At 33.0% G+C, this 15,936-nt stretch overlaps 1 protein-coding gene across 1 annotated transcript in view; it reads right to left on the reverse strand.

Annotated features, from left to right (window-relative positions):
• The window catches only part of LOC144419968 (uncharacterized), a 38,534-nt gene extending 24,233 nt beyond the window's left edge, over positions 1–14,301 (reverse strand). Inside the window, exons 1-4 of the mRNA XM_078110252.1 lie at positions 14,134–14,301; positions 12,203–12,370; positions 4,613–4,780; positions 2,523–2,690 (exon numbers count right to left, since the gene is read on the reverse strand). Coding sequence (XP_077966378.1) covers positions 2,523–2,690; positions 4,613–4,780; positions 12,203–12,370; positions 14,134–14,271 — 642 coding nt within the window. The 5' untranslated portion in view covers positions 14,272–14,301. The remainder of the gene's footprint in view (positions 1–2,522; positions 2,691–4,612; positions 4,781–12,202; positions 12,371–14,133) is intronic.
• Between the last annotated feature and the right edge of the window lie 1,635 nt (positions 14,302–15,936).

The raw sequence follows: 15,936 nt of genomic DNA on the forward strand, positions 1-15,936 counted from the left end.
TATTTCATTCGCTAATTCACCGTCGGATAAGTTGGGCCATGGTTGTACATCCGGGACAGTGGAAAACCGACTCTCGCAAACGTACTATATATGAATTAGTCGTGTATAATGATGCTTGACTTCGTCTTTTGGTGAGTTACGACGTCTCCGCAAACCGATGGTGGCCGTGCAGAGCGATGCAAACTGTTGTGTGATGTTCGTTTCAGAGTAGTTGAAACTAACTTTTTGCCATTTCATTTATTTTTTTACTTTAGCACTTCAAATAGATCAAATCATGTCTAGTCTTTTAAAATTTTGTCTACTGTGGAATACCCAATACCAACGGCCCACTCTATTATATCAGGTGGGCAATGTGACCCTAGGTCATGAGTTTACCCTAGATTTTTAATTGCACGCCCTTATGCACATTCCTGAGGCACATAATGGGTACCAGATAGGTTCGTCCTGAAGATTTACGTGGCTTCGTCAAAAATGACAAAAATTTTGTGTGTGGGTCATGCCTGATTGTATCTTATTGATCTCCATTACTTTATGTCTTCCCAATGTTTTTTTTTACTAAACGAGCGTATAGGTTACTTCACAGAAATTAAAATGTTTCGTGTGAGTTTTGGAATTTGACTATTTATATATGCTTAGAAAGTAGAGAACGTAATCGGATATTGTAAATGTCCTACTGGGCAAAAACTGTTGTATTGGGTCCTATATTGACCACTCTACATAGGAACTATTGCTTTCAAGCTCATATTCACAACAAAAGCGATATTGTAACGACAACTAGTGTTACTCCATAGAGACACTGTAGCCAAGAATACGTTTATGACGTCATAGTTGTTGGGAAAACCCGAGAGCAAACAGCCTCGCATCTTTTCAAGTTGATATAACCCATCTTATTTTGATTCAGAATTTCACTAATGTCTCGTTTGAGAAGGCCAGATAGAACGCAATTTGAAAAAGTAAACAAATCGTTCCTATCACATCTTTGTATACGATAGTGATGACCCAATAGAAATAAAGCATGTTACCACTTTCTTGACTGAACTAACGTGAAGAGACTGAAAAACCTTTTATAATGATTCATAAATAGTGTTTTGCGTAAATGACAGTAAACTTATGAAGACATATCGTATTAAAATCCTGATGTGTTTACAACTGCGCGACTCCCACGATCGATAATTCGTGGTTTGCATTCTCATTGCCAGTCTTGTTTTGTTGAAAGGGGTAGGAAAAATCCTTTTACGGATATAGACAAGAAGTGGGAAATTTTGTTTCGACAACCCACAGCGTTAAAGAGAGGGAAGGAAATTATCGCTCTTTAGCAACATCACGCGGAAAGAGACCTAATATCCATTCATTTTTCCAGATACTTGATTGGTAATTCTGGCAAGTTTCAACAAAAAGAAAACAGAATTTTTTTTATGAAGGGTGTCAAACGTCCCTGAGAACCATTTGCTGACTAAAGGCAACGTTGGCAAGATGATGGGCTTTATTAATCTTGACATGAATGGGTCTGAAATTATTTGGTGATTATGGGGAACAAAGGACGGGTGTTCCATGAGACATACTCCAATGCGTGCGATTTGACAGTGTTGTATTCACTGAGCTTTTTGAGGCCTTGCGATGCGTTAATATTACGTAGTATTCTGACTTGACCATGAGACATATTTTTTGTTCAAATCCATTCCATGACAATTTATGCCTGTACCATCCCATCCGTGAGATTCCCATTCGAAGACAATTCAATGAAAATACTGAATTTTAGAAAATTTAGGTTTAGTGTCGAACAAAACGTAATCCTATTATAGAATATTGTCCCAATTGCAATACGTGTTCCGATCGTCTCATGAGTAACCGATGTTTACGGCAAAACTTTTGGAGACTTTTAAATTATGTATTCCGAAGCATTTATTTAACTTTAGGTTGTTTTAATAGATATCTTTGATTAAAATACAATAACCCCAAAATTATTGAGTTATTTGGGTATTGACCTTCGTACTGTAACCCGACTATCCCTAAAAATTGTTGAACGTATAGCCTTATGTATAACAAAACAAAAACAATCCAAGAAATGTTTTGACAATGCGTCATATAATCGGGTGCGCGTTGTAGTCCTTAAAATTCTGGAATCATTCAAATTTGCGGAGTTGAAAGAATGTCGAATACGCGATATGTTCAATCGCTGATATAAGGTTTGAGATATAGAATATTTATGTAATCAATGAAATAGATTTGGACATGACTTTTGCACCGTTGACGTTCTTTTTTAAGGATTACTATTGAGTTATCTAAATGCACAAGATATTATCCCAAATAAATATAGTCAAATTACACCATTCTTTCTGAATGCAAAAATGCAAACGAAGAGTTAATTCGCATACATTTTGGAATATTTACCTTGCATATAAAATCATGACATATAATTTCGTAATGCATGCATATAGAATACAATTAAAACACACTCTAATACGTTTAATTTTAAATGTATTAAAACAAAAAATTTGAACAACAACATTCTAACTTCTTACTTTCAGAGAATTATCAGTTGCTCCTTGCGCAAATGAATTCAGCTTTTCACTTGTCAGATTACAGACACCAAACTGCACTTTTCCTGCTTCAACGGATGAGGCAACTTGAGCGAATTCATGAAATGCCATTGGATCCATGATCTTGTCTGCGAGGTATAAAGTATTGGTCTGGAAAATATATATATAAATGATAATTTAAATTTTAAATGTAAATATGAACTTGTTAGCTTTTATTACTTATTACTGAATACAATATATTTTATGCATAAAGATAGTGACATTTGAATATGTATTCGTCGCGAATATTTTATATAGAAAATATATATTAAACAACTGAAAGATTCTAACAATATTTGTGGTTGGGTCAGAACTCTTCTTTGTCTAAAATATGTTACGTAAAAATACGTAGCTGCATAATTTTAAACTTTCTGTTTTAACAGGCATAGCCGAACAATACTCGTGAGTATGTAGGAAATATGGTGATCTCAAATTGACACAAATCCAATAATTTTTCAATTACTCAGATTTGAAAGAAGGGAGTTTATTTTATTTACATTTCAAATCACCAGTAACTCGGTTATGCGTTTCAAAAAAGTTATATCTAGAATATGTTCCTAAGAATCTTCTCAATCATAACGACAACCTTGCATCCGCTGCGCAAAGTTGTCAATTACCATTTTACTTTACCATAAGAATTTATATAAGTTTTTAAATAAAACACAAGTATTGTAGTATAAAGTTAAGAACGAAAACATGAGTTTTTACACATTTGAAGCGTATGACTGCTCATAATATAGAATATTTGATGGGCTCCTAAAATTACCGAACAAAAGTCTATTCCTTTTTTTGCAAAATACAAAAACTTTGGAAAGATTTTATTTGATACGTTTGACATTTTCTTTCTTCTAAACTAGCCTTAAATAATGCAAATGCACGACACATTACAAGATTCTCAGGGCTGCATATGATAAGTACCCGGATCAACATGAGATATGTGGATGTATCTTTTCTTGCGATTGCAATATACACAAAATTATTAACAGAATAATAATTGTTTTAAAGAAATTATCTTGTAGTAAAAAAATAAACGTATGCAATGCAACGTATGCAAACGTATTTAGTGAAAGATTAATAATGTAAATTGTTTTTATATTATTATATTTGTGTTCGTAATATTCAAAACTGGAACCACATATAATATACATTTATTGTTTTTCTTTGCAAACCCAAATACTGAATATTACCAACGTTAAACGTTTTTAAGATCAGAAATAATTGAATTCGAACCATTATTAATGCATGAATATTGTTAATTGTTGTTAGTTTACATGATTGTATCCATACATGTTTTACAATTTATCTTCCTATGACTGATCAGGCTCATTGTTCGCGTAAAATATGTAGAATTTTCATAGTGCGTTAAATGCTCTAACGACAAACGCAATCATATTTATCGGTCCGTGTTTAAAAACATGGGTATTGCGATATATCCATGGGAAAACAAAACATATTGGTGATTCATTCAGCATGGCATTTATAATATAAAAACAAGATAATAAAGTTCAAACAGTTCGGAGTGATACCGACAGATTTGAATTCACCTTTGAAAAAAAAAAGAAAATAAATTGTAATGTTTCTGTAATATTGATTACCCCGAGGATATTCCGAACATCATCATTGCGTTTATTATATAATGTAATTTGAAATTCACATAAAATCCTGGTCCTTATGGAGCAATGAAATTTTTCTGATTTTATTAATTTATGCACTTATTTATACATGAATCGGACAAAACTACCTGAACTCCAAGAAAGAAACACAGGTGATTTTATTCGCCACTCATTTCAAAATGTGGCCTCATGTAATATCCAATACATTATACCAACAAACATATTTAAGCAATAATCTGGAGAAAATAGTTGCGAAACATCGTAAATTTACGAATAGTTTATCAAAACGACGGTAATTTAATAAATACTCATGTAAATCGCACGTGAAGAAAATTTAATTTAAAACACTGGTGTGATTCACATTTGAGAATGCATAAACATAATGAAAAAAACGTTATCTACAAGTTTACATCTCCTTACTTTCAAGCCACAGTTTGCAGCTCCCTGCCTAAGTACTTTCAGTTTTTCACTTGTTAGACTGCAGTTGATGAAACATACTTCTCCTGATTTTGTAATTGAGGCAACTTCAGCAAATTCGTGGAATGCTTCGCACTCCATGGTCTTGTCAGATACGATTAAATCATCGATCTGTGAAATAAATATTCAACGAATATATTAAAGTATATATACGGTTAGCTATGATATATTTCTAGCATGATTAGGAATAAATGTAGGATCAATTCCGAACAATTTATAGGATGATTTGAATTCTTAAGCAGAAAATTTGTATACGTTTGAAACACAACTATATATTAAAAGTGAGTATCCGTATAACATTGGGAAGACAAAGATAAGACTCGTAATACAACACAAGCGTCCATATTTTCGAGAAATGCTTTACAGGTCAAATTAAAACTTCAAACTAGGACATTTGAATTCTTGAACTTATGTTATAATTTGTCGTTTTTAGGAATGTTTAAAAACATTGCAAAATTATCATTGTCAGCGCGAAAAAACTTTTCTTGTTTTACTTGGGTTTTCCTTTATCTTTCTATTTATCTAAATTGCATTAAATATCTAAGAAAAGTTAGGAAATCATTTCATTTTAGTCTAGCAGTGTTATGCAAATAATGCAATTTGAATGTTTTCAAGAGATAGTATTCTACCTTGTCAATGTTTTTATTAATATGTGTCGTTTGTATTGTATTTTTAAGATATTGAAAATTATTAATACTGCTCGAGTAATAATTTGAGCGACTTTTTCAGTCTCCCGAATGCTTTTTATAATTTTTGGTTATTTTGAAAGATTCCTTCGATTAAAATACAATAACCATAAAAATATTGAGTTATTTGTGTATTGAGCTCAGTACTGTAACCCGATAATGCCTAAAAACCGTCGAACCTTTAGCACGTGACGCCTTATATATGCTAAAACAAAAACAATCTAAACAATTTATTGACACTGCGTAATATAATCCGGTGCGCATTTTGTTCCTTAAAATGCGGAAATCAATAAACTTTACGAATTTTGAAAAATGTTGAATTTGCGATGTGTTCAAGCGCTAATATAAGAAATATATGGGGTTTGAGATATAGCACATTTGTGAATTTAATACAAAATAATAAAACATGACTTTTAAACCACTGATAACGTTGCCTTTGGCAGAATGCTATTGGCCTATTCGTTACCCTACTATTTTATTTAACTGCAATTCACAAGAAGTTATCACAATTTACAACAAAAACTATTCGGAATGCAAAACTCAAATGATGTTACTGTTATTTCACTGGAATCAAATTTCCGGGCGAGATAAAAAAAAAACTAGTTATCGTCGTGCTCGTGGCATATGTTATACATCTGTCGATGGAAATGTGTCATATAAAAATAATAAATACGGAGATAGAGGTATTTATTTATTAAGGTAATTATTATTACCACGCAACGCTGACGAAAATATTCGGCATTCAGAAAAATTGCAATGGAATACCGCTATTAGCAACTTTTCAGTCTTTTTTTTTTCAATTTTTCAATTTTTTTTTCGTTTGATTGTTTTCTTTTAAAAAATTTAGTCTTACAGTGTGTATGTAAGGGCACATTATCGAATTAAGATATTTTCAAGAGATAGTATTATACCTTAACAATGGATTTATTAAACGTACAGGAAAGATAGTCTTAATTATTGTGATGAAACAGAAGAAGATACTCGGGCGAATGGATCTACATTTGCCTCTTACTAGACTTTAGTTGTGAAATGTCAAAATACATTTGCTTCTGTAATTGATTCCACTCAGATAAAGTGCAGGGAAAATTACTAATAGGTCAGGTTGATTTGTATTTTCATTAAATTTGATTATTTCTCTTAGGTTCATCATTTCGCCATCAACTTTATTTAATGTAAAGGGGTTGCAAACGGTTTATATAACGGGGGAGTTTATTTCGGCTGTTTATTTTTGGGATTAGCAAACCGATAAGACGGTTTATATATAATATGAATCTTGACCTTTAGTCCGATCCATAACGCTCACGCTCTGAATATTTTCGATTAATAGACGTCGTTTTCGACAATCCAGGTCTTGCCAAAGGAATTCAAAAGTCCTAAATTCCTGCTTACTTTAAATATAATTGTTTACACTCGATTTAATTGTACCCTAACAGTATTTCAATCGACCAAATTATATTTAAAGCAAAATATCTCTCTATACTGTATTACAGTATTCCTTTTTATCATAATTTCATTCGCTAATTCACCGACGGATAAGTTGGGCCATGATTGTAAATCCGGGACAGTGGAAAACCGACTCTCGCAAACGTACTATATCTGAATTAGTCGTGTATTATGATGTTTGACTTCGTCTTTTGGTGAGTTACGACGTCTCCGCAAACCGATGGTGGCCGTGCAGAGCGATGCAAACTGTTGTGTGATGTTCGTTTCAGAGTGGTTGAAACTAACTTTTTGCCATTTCAGTTATTATTTTTACTTTAGCCCTTCAAATAGATCAAATCACTGTCAATTTTTTTAAAATTTTGTCTACTGTGGAATACCCAATACCAACGGCCCACTCTATTATATCAGGTAGGCAATTTGACCCTAGATCAGGGCTACTCAACTGGCGGACCGCGGTCCGAATCCGGACTTTTCGAGTATTGGATTTGGACCGCACCTAATTATTTATTTTGGATCATCAGCCCCACTTTTTGACTTTCCTATCATAAAATGACTTTCATAGTTTTGAATATATAGGAAAAGAAATATAACATCATAATAAACAATTTTAATATGCTACAAATCATTAGTCGGTCGAGGAAATGCTCGTTTAAGGATATCGAAATATCAGTTCTGGAAAGACCGGACCCAAATAATTTTGAAGTTTTGTTTGCGGACCTTCGATAAAAATTGTTACGTAGCCCTGCCCTAGATCATGAGTTGACCCTAGATTTTTAATTGCACGCCCTTATGCACCATCCTGAGGCATATAATGGGTACCAGATAGATTCGTCCTGAAGCTTTACGTGGCTTCGTCAAAAATGACAAAAATTGTGTGTGTGGGTCATGCCTGATTGTAACTTATTGAGCATCAATACTTTATGTCTTCCCAATGTATGATCTGGTATTATTAGGTTATTTTTTTACTAAACGAGAGTATACGTCACAGCAATAAAAATGTTTCAAGTGAGTTTTGGAATTTGACTATTTATATATGCCTAGAAGGTAGAGAACGTAATCAGGTATTGTAAATGTCCTACTGGGCAAAAACTGATGTATTCAGTCCTATATTGACCACTCTACATAGGAATTATTGCTTTCAAGCTCATATTCACAACAAAGGAGATATTGCAACGACAACTGGGGTTACTCCATAGAGACATTGAAGCCGAGAATACGTTTATGACGTCATAGTTATTGAGAAAACTCGAGAGAAAACACCCTCGGCATCTTTTCAAGTTGATATAACCCATCTTATTTTGATTCAAAATTTCACTAATGTCACGTTTGAGAAGGCCAGATAGAACGCAATTTGCAAAAGTAAACAAATCGTTCCTATCACATCTTTGTATACGATAGTGATGCAATATGGAAAAAAAAAAATTTTTGACCCAATGCAATAGAAATAAAGCATACCACTTTCTTAAATGAACTAACGTGAAGAGACTGAAAAACCTTTTCTAAGGATTCATAAATAGTGTTTTTGCGTAAATGACAGTAAACTTATGACGACATATCGTAGTAAAATCCTGATGTGTTTACAACTGCGCGACTTCCACGATCGATAATGCGTAATTTGCATTCAGATTGCCAGTCTTGTTTCGATGAAAGGGGTAGGAAAAATAAGTTTTACGGAAATAGACAAGAAGTTGAAAGTTTTGTTTCGACAGCCCACATCGTTAAAGAGAGAGAAGGAAATTATCGCTCTTTAGCAACATCACGCGGAAAGAGACCTAAAATCCATCCATTTTTCCAGATACTTGATAGGTACTTCTGGCAAGTTTCAACAGGAAGAAAATAGTAAGTTTTTTATGGAGGATGTCAAATGTCTCTGAGAACCATTGGCTGACAAAAGGCAACGTTGGCGAGATGATGGACTTCATTAATCTTGACATGAAGAAGTCTGAAGGTATTTGAAGCTTATGGGGAACAAAGGATGGCGGTCCAATGCGTGCGATTTGACAATGTTGTATTCACTGAGCTCTTTGAGGCCTTGCGATGCGTTAATTAATATTACGTAATATTCTGACTTGACCATGTGACATATTTTTTGTTCAATCCCATTCCATGGCAATTTATGCCTGTACCATCCCATTGCGTGAAATTCCCATTCAAATATAATTCAATGAAAATACTGAATTTCTGAAAATTTAGGTTTAGAGTCTATTAAATAGGACTTTATGTACAATTAGATCAGGGGTCGGGAACCTTTTTGGTCAAGAGAGTCATAAGGGTACATATTTTCAATTGCATTTCCGTGCGAGCCATGCAGCATTTTTTCCCTTAATCATGAATCAAATTTTTACCTAAAAGTCAACACATACAATGTCTCAATATACATTTGATGTGACTTCTGATGCTGCATATTGTTGCTGAGGGCCTTGAACGAATGCTCACATGCAACACATTTTAAAATCGACGATACTCATCGCCTTTCTTTCTTTTAGGCATCTCCGTAGGGCTAAATATTATAAATGAACAGTCCAAACGGACGGAAGACATTTCTTTATTGCAACTCTATCGCTTCGGGGTGTCACAAAATATGCTGCAGATAGTTTTGTCACAATGCCTGTCTGGCACTTCTCTTACAAAACATAGACAGGCGTTGAGCACGTGTTTTCAAACGTATTGGCAAAAGTTCAGCGGAATTTTGCAATAACTTTATAGTTTGAGAACTGGTAACAATAGTAAGCTTGGCCTTAGATTTTTCTGGGAGCCATATGCCGTCACCAAAAGAGCCATATATGGCTCGCGAGCCATGGGTTCCCTGAATTAGATAGTACATAGACGCAAAATGAAAAAATCATTGACTTTCCTAACTTTATAAATAAATAAGAATTGTCTAACTATGACAATTTAGTATCATTCCGGCTCAGTTATTCTATTTCTCAAAAACTCTGCACATTCAGCAATAATCAACTTCCTGCTTATAGACTATTTCTAATAATTCGGTTAATCCGGGTAATTCCTGAACCATTTGCCTAAATTACATGTTATAAACATCTATATATCTGTAGACAAAGTTTATAACCAGAGCAAGTAACCAAACCCTTTCTCTGGCCCAATCGCTATGGATTTTCTGGGTTATGAAGACTCCATCTTAGATCGGAAAGTCAAGTTTTGTCCTAATCCGAAACCTAGATTTTGTGGTACTCCCGTAGTATGGGAACAATAATGCCGGACACCGGAACGTAGTATGTGTACCAGGTCTGGGTAAGGCCATAATTTCAGGTGCAAATACTACGGGAGTCACTTAGCTGGTCCCTGAACTCGTAATAGAACTAAAATAGGCAAAATTGAAATAAACTTATGGCCTTCAATATTCCTTACAATATTCTAGTGTCCGCCACCTTGGTTTACATACTACGGGAGCACCGATTTGGGCTATACACGTAACACGTAATTCATGAAATGCTTTTCGCTCCATGATCTTGTCTGCAAGGTAAAAAGTATTCGTCTGGGAAAATAAATATAGGAATAATATTTTCATTGTAATTATTATCGTGTTAGCTTTTATTACTTTCAATACAATATATTTTTTGTATAAAGATAGTAACATAGTAACATTTTGTTTGCTAAGTACAACAGGTTAAAAATTATTCATTATCATATTCAAAATAAAAATCACTTTCTTAAATAAACCTCAAACAAAACCAAAATATAATATTTTTAGGTGTATTTTTTACTATGTTACAAGTATTTGAGTAACGGTTTGGGGATATAAAGACTGAGTAGATAGGGATAGTTTGATTTTTGTTTTCGATAAGTTACAATATCCATGAAATTATTCACGGAATTTTGTTATTTAAAGAGCTTAGTAATTTAACCCGATAATCCTTAAAAACATTTGCGCTTCATAGCCCGGTGAGCTTTATTTAATAAGAAAACAAAGTAAGCATTTTTTTGCGAATGCGCCCAATTATCCGTCGCGCCTTATGGTCCGTGAAATACGGGTACAATAAAACTTACGTAGTTACAGAAATTTCAACAATGCTAGGTGAATCCCCTTAATCATATACGAGGTTTGAAATATAGCACATACGGGAATTTAATGCAAAAGAATTGGCACGAGAGTTGAAATTCTTTTCGGAAAAATTATTATTGTCCCATTTATTAATATCGCATTTTTTATTTGATCGAATTTCATAAGACAATATCATTGCTAGTTTTATTTTTTGGCGAACAAAACTTTGTCCCAGTTTTCTTGGGTGTTCCGCTCGTCTCATGAGTCCACTTACCTCACGCGTTCCGAAGAAAAGACAAATGTGTACTGTCCCATCCCGTTCGACGTTTCCCATGCTCAAGCATGGTAATACTAAGTTATCTTGTGGCCGATGGCCCAATTTGGAACTTAATCCAGATTCAAAAATATCATTTCACAGTGTAATCGAAATACTCTTCTGCCCCGGAATTGACATTTCAATTGTAAGTATATCTATCTGTTGGTTTCGTTGTTTGATTAAACACAGTGAACAAACAGTCCAGTGATTGACAAAATTGACAATTTAGTTCTTTTTTGTCTCATGTCAAAGAAGATCAAGTAATAAGAAGTTTTTCAAGCTGGAGGCACGTCCTCGGGTCACAAGACGTATATGTTCACAGAGATAATAGCGAGACACGGTATAATTTGCAAAAGAAAAGTTTACCGACGTATAACCAATGTTTACGGCAAAAAGATTTAGCGACTTTTTAGTAGCCCGAATCCTTAATTTAGTTCTTGGTTGTTTTGAATAAATTATTTTGAATAAAATAAAATAACCATGAAAATATTGAGTTATTTGTGTAATGAGCTTTATACTGTAACCCGATATTTCTTGAAAATTTTGCACTCATAGCCCGGTGCGACTTGTGTATGATAAAACAAAAACAATCTGTGCAATTTGATGACAGTGCGTCACATAATCCGGTGCACGTTGTGGTCCGTAAAATTGCGGAATCCTTAAAATATGCGGAAAATGTCAAAAGCGGGATATGTTCAAGCGACAAGCGCTGATATGATATATGAGGTTTGAGATATAGCATATTCAAGAATTTAATCCAATATATTTGCACATCATTGATCTTTTGCACTGTTGAAGTTCTTATTTAAAAATTACTATTGAGCTATTTAATAGCCAACTTTTTTATTCGATCAAAATGCACAAGAAGTTATCCCAAATAAATATATATATTTAAATCACACCATTCTTTTCGAATACAAAAAATTGAATAAAGATTTATTCGCATGCATTTTGGAATTTTTACCTTGCATTTTACATCATAATTTAGAATCGCGTAAAGCACGCCGGTATACAGAATTGAATTGAAACACACTCTGATACGATTGATTTTTTAAAGTTAATGAAACAATTTTCCATTATCTTACTTTCAGAGCAAAATCAGTTGCTCCTTGTGCAAATTCATTCAGCTTTTCACTTGTCAGATTACAGACATCAAACTGCACTTCGCCTGCTTCAACGGTTGAGGCAACTTGAGCGAATTCATGAAATGCTTTTGGCCTCATGATCTTGTCTGCTAGGTATAAAGTATTGATCTGAAAAATATTATGGAAATAATCATTTTAATGTAATTAGGAACTTTAATTACACTGAATACAATATATTTTATACATAAAGATAGTAAAATTTGAATATGTATTTGTCGCGAATAATTTATATGGGTAAGATATTAAACAGCCGGAAGATTTTAACAATATTTGTTAGTCGGGGTCTGTGGGGTCATATACTCGTAAGTATATAGAAAGTATGGTGACCTCAAATTAACACAGATCTAATAATTTGATAATTACTCAGATTTAAAAGAAGGGAGTTTATTTTGTTTACACTTCAACTTACCAGTAATATAGGTTATGCGTTTCAGAAAAGTTATATTTAGAATATGTTCCAAGGAATCTCCTCAATCATAACGACAACCTTGCATCCGCTGCGCAAAGTTGTCAATTATCATTTTACTATAAGATTTTATATAAGTTTTTAAATATAACACAAGTATTGTAGTATAATGTTACGAACGAAAATGTGAGTGTTTGAACATGTGAAGCGTATTCGGTGAGCCATAAAAAATTACCGAAAAAAAGTCTATTCCTCTTGTTGCTGCAAAATACAAAACCTCGGAAAGATTTTATTTGATGCGTTTGGCATTTTTTCTCCTTTAAACTATCCTTAAATAATGCAAATGCATGACACATTACAAGATTCTTAGGGCTGCAAATGATAAGTGCTCAGCATGAAAGGTGTGAATGTGCCTTCTCGTGCTATTGCAATATACACGCATTAACGAAATAATAATTTTTTAAAGGAATTTACTTTTAGTAAAAAAATAAACCAACAATGTTTCCCAATGCAAGCGTATTTAGCGACAATAAATATTGTAAATTGTTTTATATTAAAATATTTGTGTTCGTATTATTTAACACTGAAACCCCATATAACAAAGTATATAAATACAGCTATATCTTATTATAAATTTATTGTTTTTATTTGCAATCTAAAATATTACCAAAGTAAAACTTTTGTAAGATCAAAATTAAGTTAATTCGAACCAATAATAATGTATTGATTATTGGTAATTGTTGTTAAATTACATCCATACATGTCTTATGTAATATCGTCCTGGGACTGAATAGCCTCATTGTTCGCGTAAAATATATGGATTTTTCATAGTGCGTTGAATTATTTAACGGCCAACGCAATCATACTTATCGGTCAGTGTTTAAAAACAAGGGTATTACGGTATATCCATGGGATCACAAAAAAAAACTGGCGGATCATTGAGCATGATATTTATAATATAAAAAAAAAGATAATGCAGTTCAAACCGTTAGGAGTGATACCAACAGATTTGAATTCCAAATATAACCCGAGGATTATCCTAACACTATCATTGCGTCCATAGTATAATGTAATTTGAAATTTACATTAAATCCTGGTCCATATGGAGCAATGACATTTTTCCGATTTTATCAATTCATGCCCTTATTTATACATGAATCGCACAAAACTGCCCGAACTCAAAGAAAAAAATATAAGTGATTTTATTCGCCACTCATTCCAAAATCTCACCGCATATAATATCCATTAAATTAAACTAAAAAACATATTTAAGCAACAATCTGGAGAAAATTGTTGCGAAACAGCTTAAATTTAGGAATAGTTGATCAAAACAGCGTTAATTTAACAAATACTTATGTAAATCGCATGTGAAGAAAATGTAATTCAGAACTCATCAATTGTGATTCACATTTGAAAATACAAAAACATGATAAAAAACGTTATCAACAAGTTTACATATTCTTACTTTTAAGCCACGGTCAGCAGCTCCCTGCCTAAATACTTTCAGTTTTTCACTTGTTAGACTACAGTTGATGAACGATACTTGTCCTGCATTTGTAATTGAGGCAACTTCAGTAAATTTTCGGAATGCTTCACCCTTCATGGTTTTGTCATATAGGGTTAATTTCTCGATTTGTAAAATAAATATTCAACGATTATATATATATGGTTAGCTATGATGTATTTCTAGCATGATTAGGAACAAATAAAGATGAACCAATCGATACAATTTATAGGATGATTTGAATAATATGTGTCGTTTGTATTGTATTTTTAAGATAATAAAACTTATTAATACTGCTCGGGTAATAATTTGACGACTGTTTCAGTCTCCCAAATGCTTTTTTTTTTAATTTTTTGTTATTTTGAAAGATTCCTTCGATTAAAATACAATAACCATAAAAATATTTAGTTATTTGTGTAAAGAGCTCAGTACTGTAACCCGATAATGTCTAAAAACCGTCGAACCTTCATATGCTAAAACAAAAACAATCAAAGCAATTTATTGACACTGCGTAATATAATCCGGTGCGCATTTTGTTCCTTAAATGCGGAAACTCCACGCATTTTAAAAAAGAGTTGAAATTGCGATGTGTTCAAGTGCTGATATAATTATTATATGAGGTTTGATATATCACATTTGGGAATTTAATACAAAAGAATAGAACATGACTTTTAAACCACTGATAACGTTGCATTTGACAGAATACTATTGGCCTATTTAATACCCTACTTTTTTTATTTAACCGCAATTCACAAGAAGTTATCACAATTTACCACAAAAACTATTCGGAATGCAAAACTCAAATGAAGAGTTCATTACTGTTATTTCACTGGAACCAAATTTCCGGGCGAGATAAAAAACTAGTTATCGTCGTGCTCGTGGCATATGTTATACATCTGTCGATGGAAATGTATCATATAAAAATAATAAATACGGAGATAGAGGTATTTATTTATTAAGGTATTTATTATTACCACGCAACGCTGACGAAAATAATCGGCATTCAGAAAAATTGCAATAGAATGCCGCTATTAGCAACTTTTCAGTCTTTTTTTTTCAATTTTTCATTTTTTTTTTCCATTCGATTGTTTTCCTTTAAAAAAGTCGAGAATTTATATTTTTAGTCTTACAGTGTGTATGAAAGGACACATTATCGAATTAAGATATTTTTAAGAGATAGTATTATACCGGGTGCGTAGTATGTATGGTAATTTGTATGACGCAGGTATGTGACGTCACAATGGCGCACTGTGACTTACGCAGAAATGTGCCTATGACTTAGGAACATACGCAATTTTGCAACTTCACTATATACACCAGTCCTGAGAACCAAACATTTGAAAAACAAATGTAATTCCCAGTGTCTACGATGTCTAATCCAAAAAATAGCTTATCTGTTTCAATAACATTATTTTTATGTTCAAAACATATATGTCATCAATATACTGCGCTCTGCTCTTGTACCTAAAATAAGGCTTTCCATATCTGAAAAATATGAGGAAAACAAAAGCAATGCATCCTTGAATAAAAGCCAATCAATGTGAATTGGACTAACATAGTGAATATCACCATTGTACACTTTTCTACGCTGGAGTGTAAATTTCAAATTTATAAGCGATAAGATAGAATCTAAGATGCAAAAACTCAAAAATAGTTCCCAGATCTTATTTTGCTTTTGTGACATCCCAATAGTCCTGCGTTAGACAATGACAATTCATTATGACGAAACAATAGCAAGAATAAGCATGCCACACAAAATCTCCA

Source organism: Styela clava, chromosome 2, assembly GCF_964204865.1.
Source record: "Styela clava chromosome 2, kaStyClav1.hap1.2, whole genome shotgun sequence".
NCBI lineage: Eukaryota > Metazoa > Chordata > Ascidiacea > Stolidobranchia > Styelidae > Styela > Styela clava.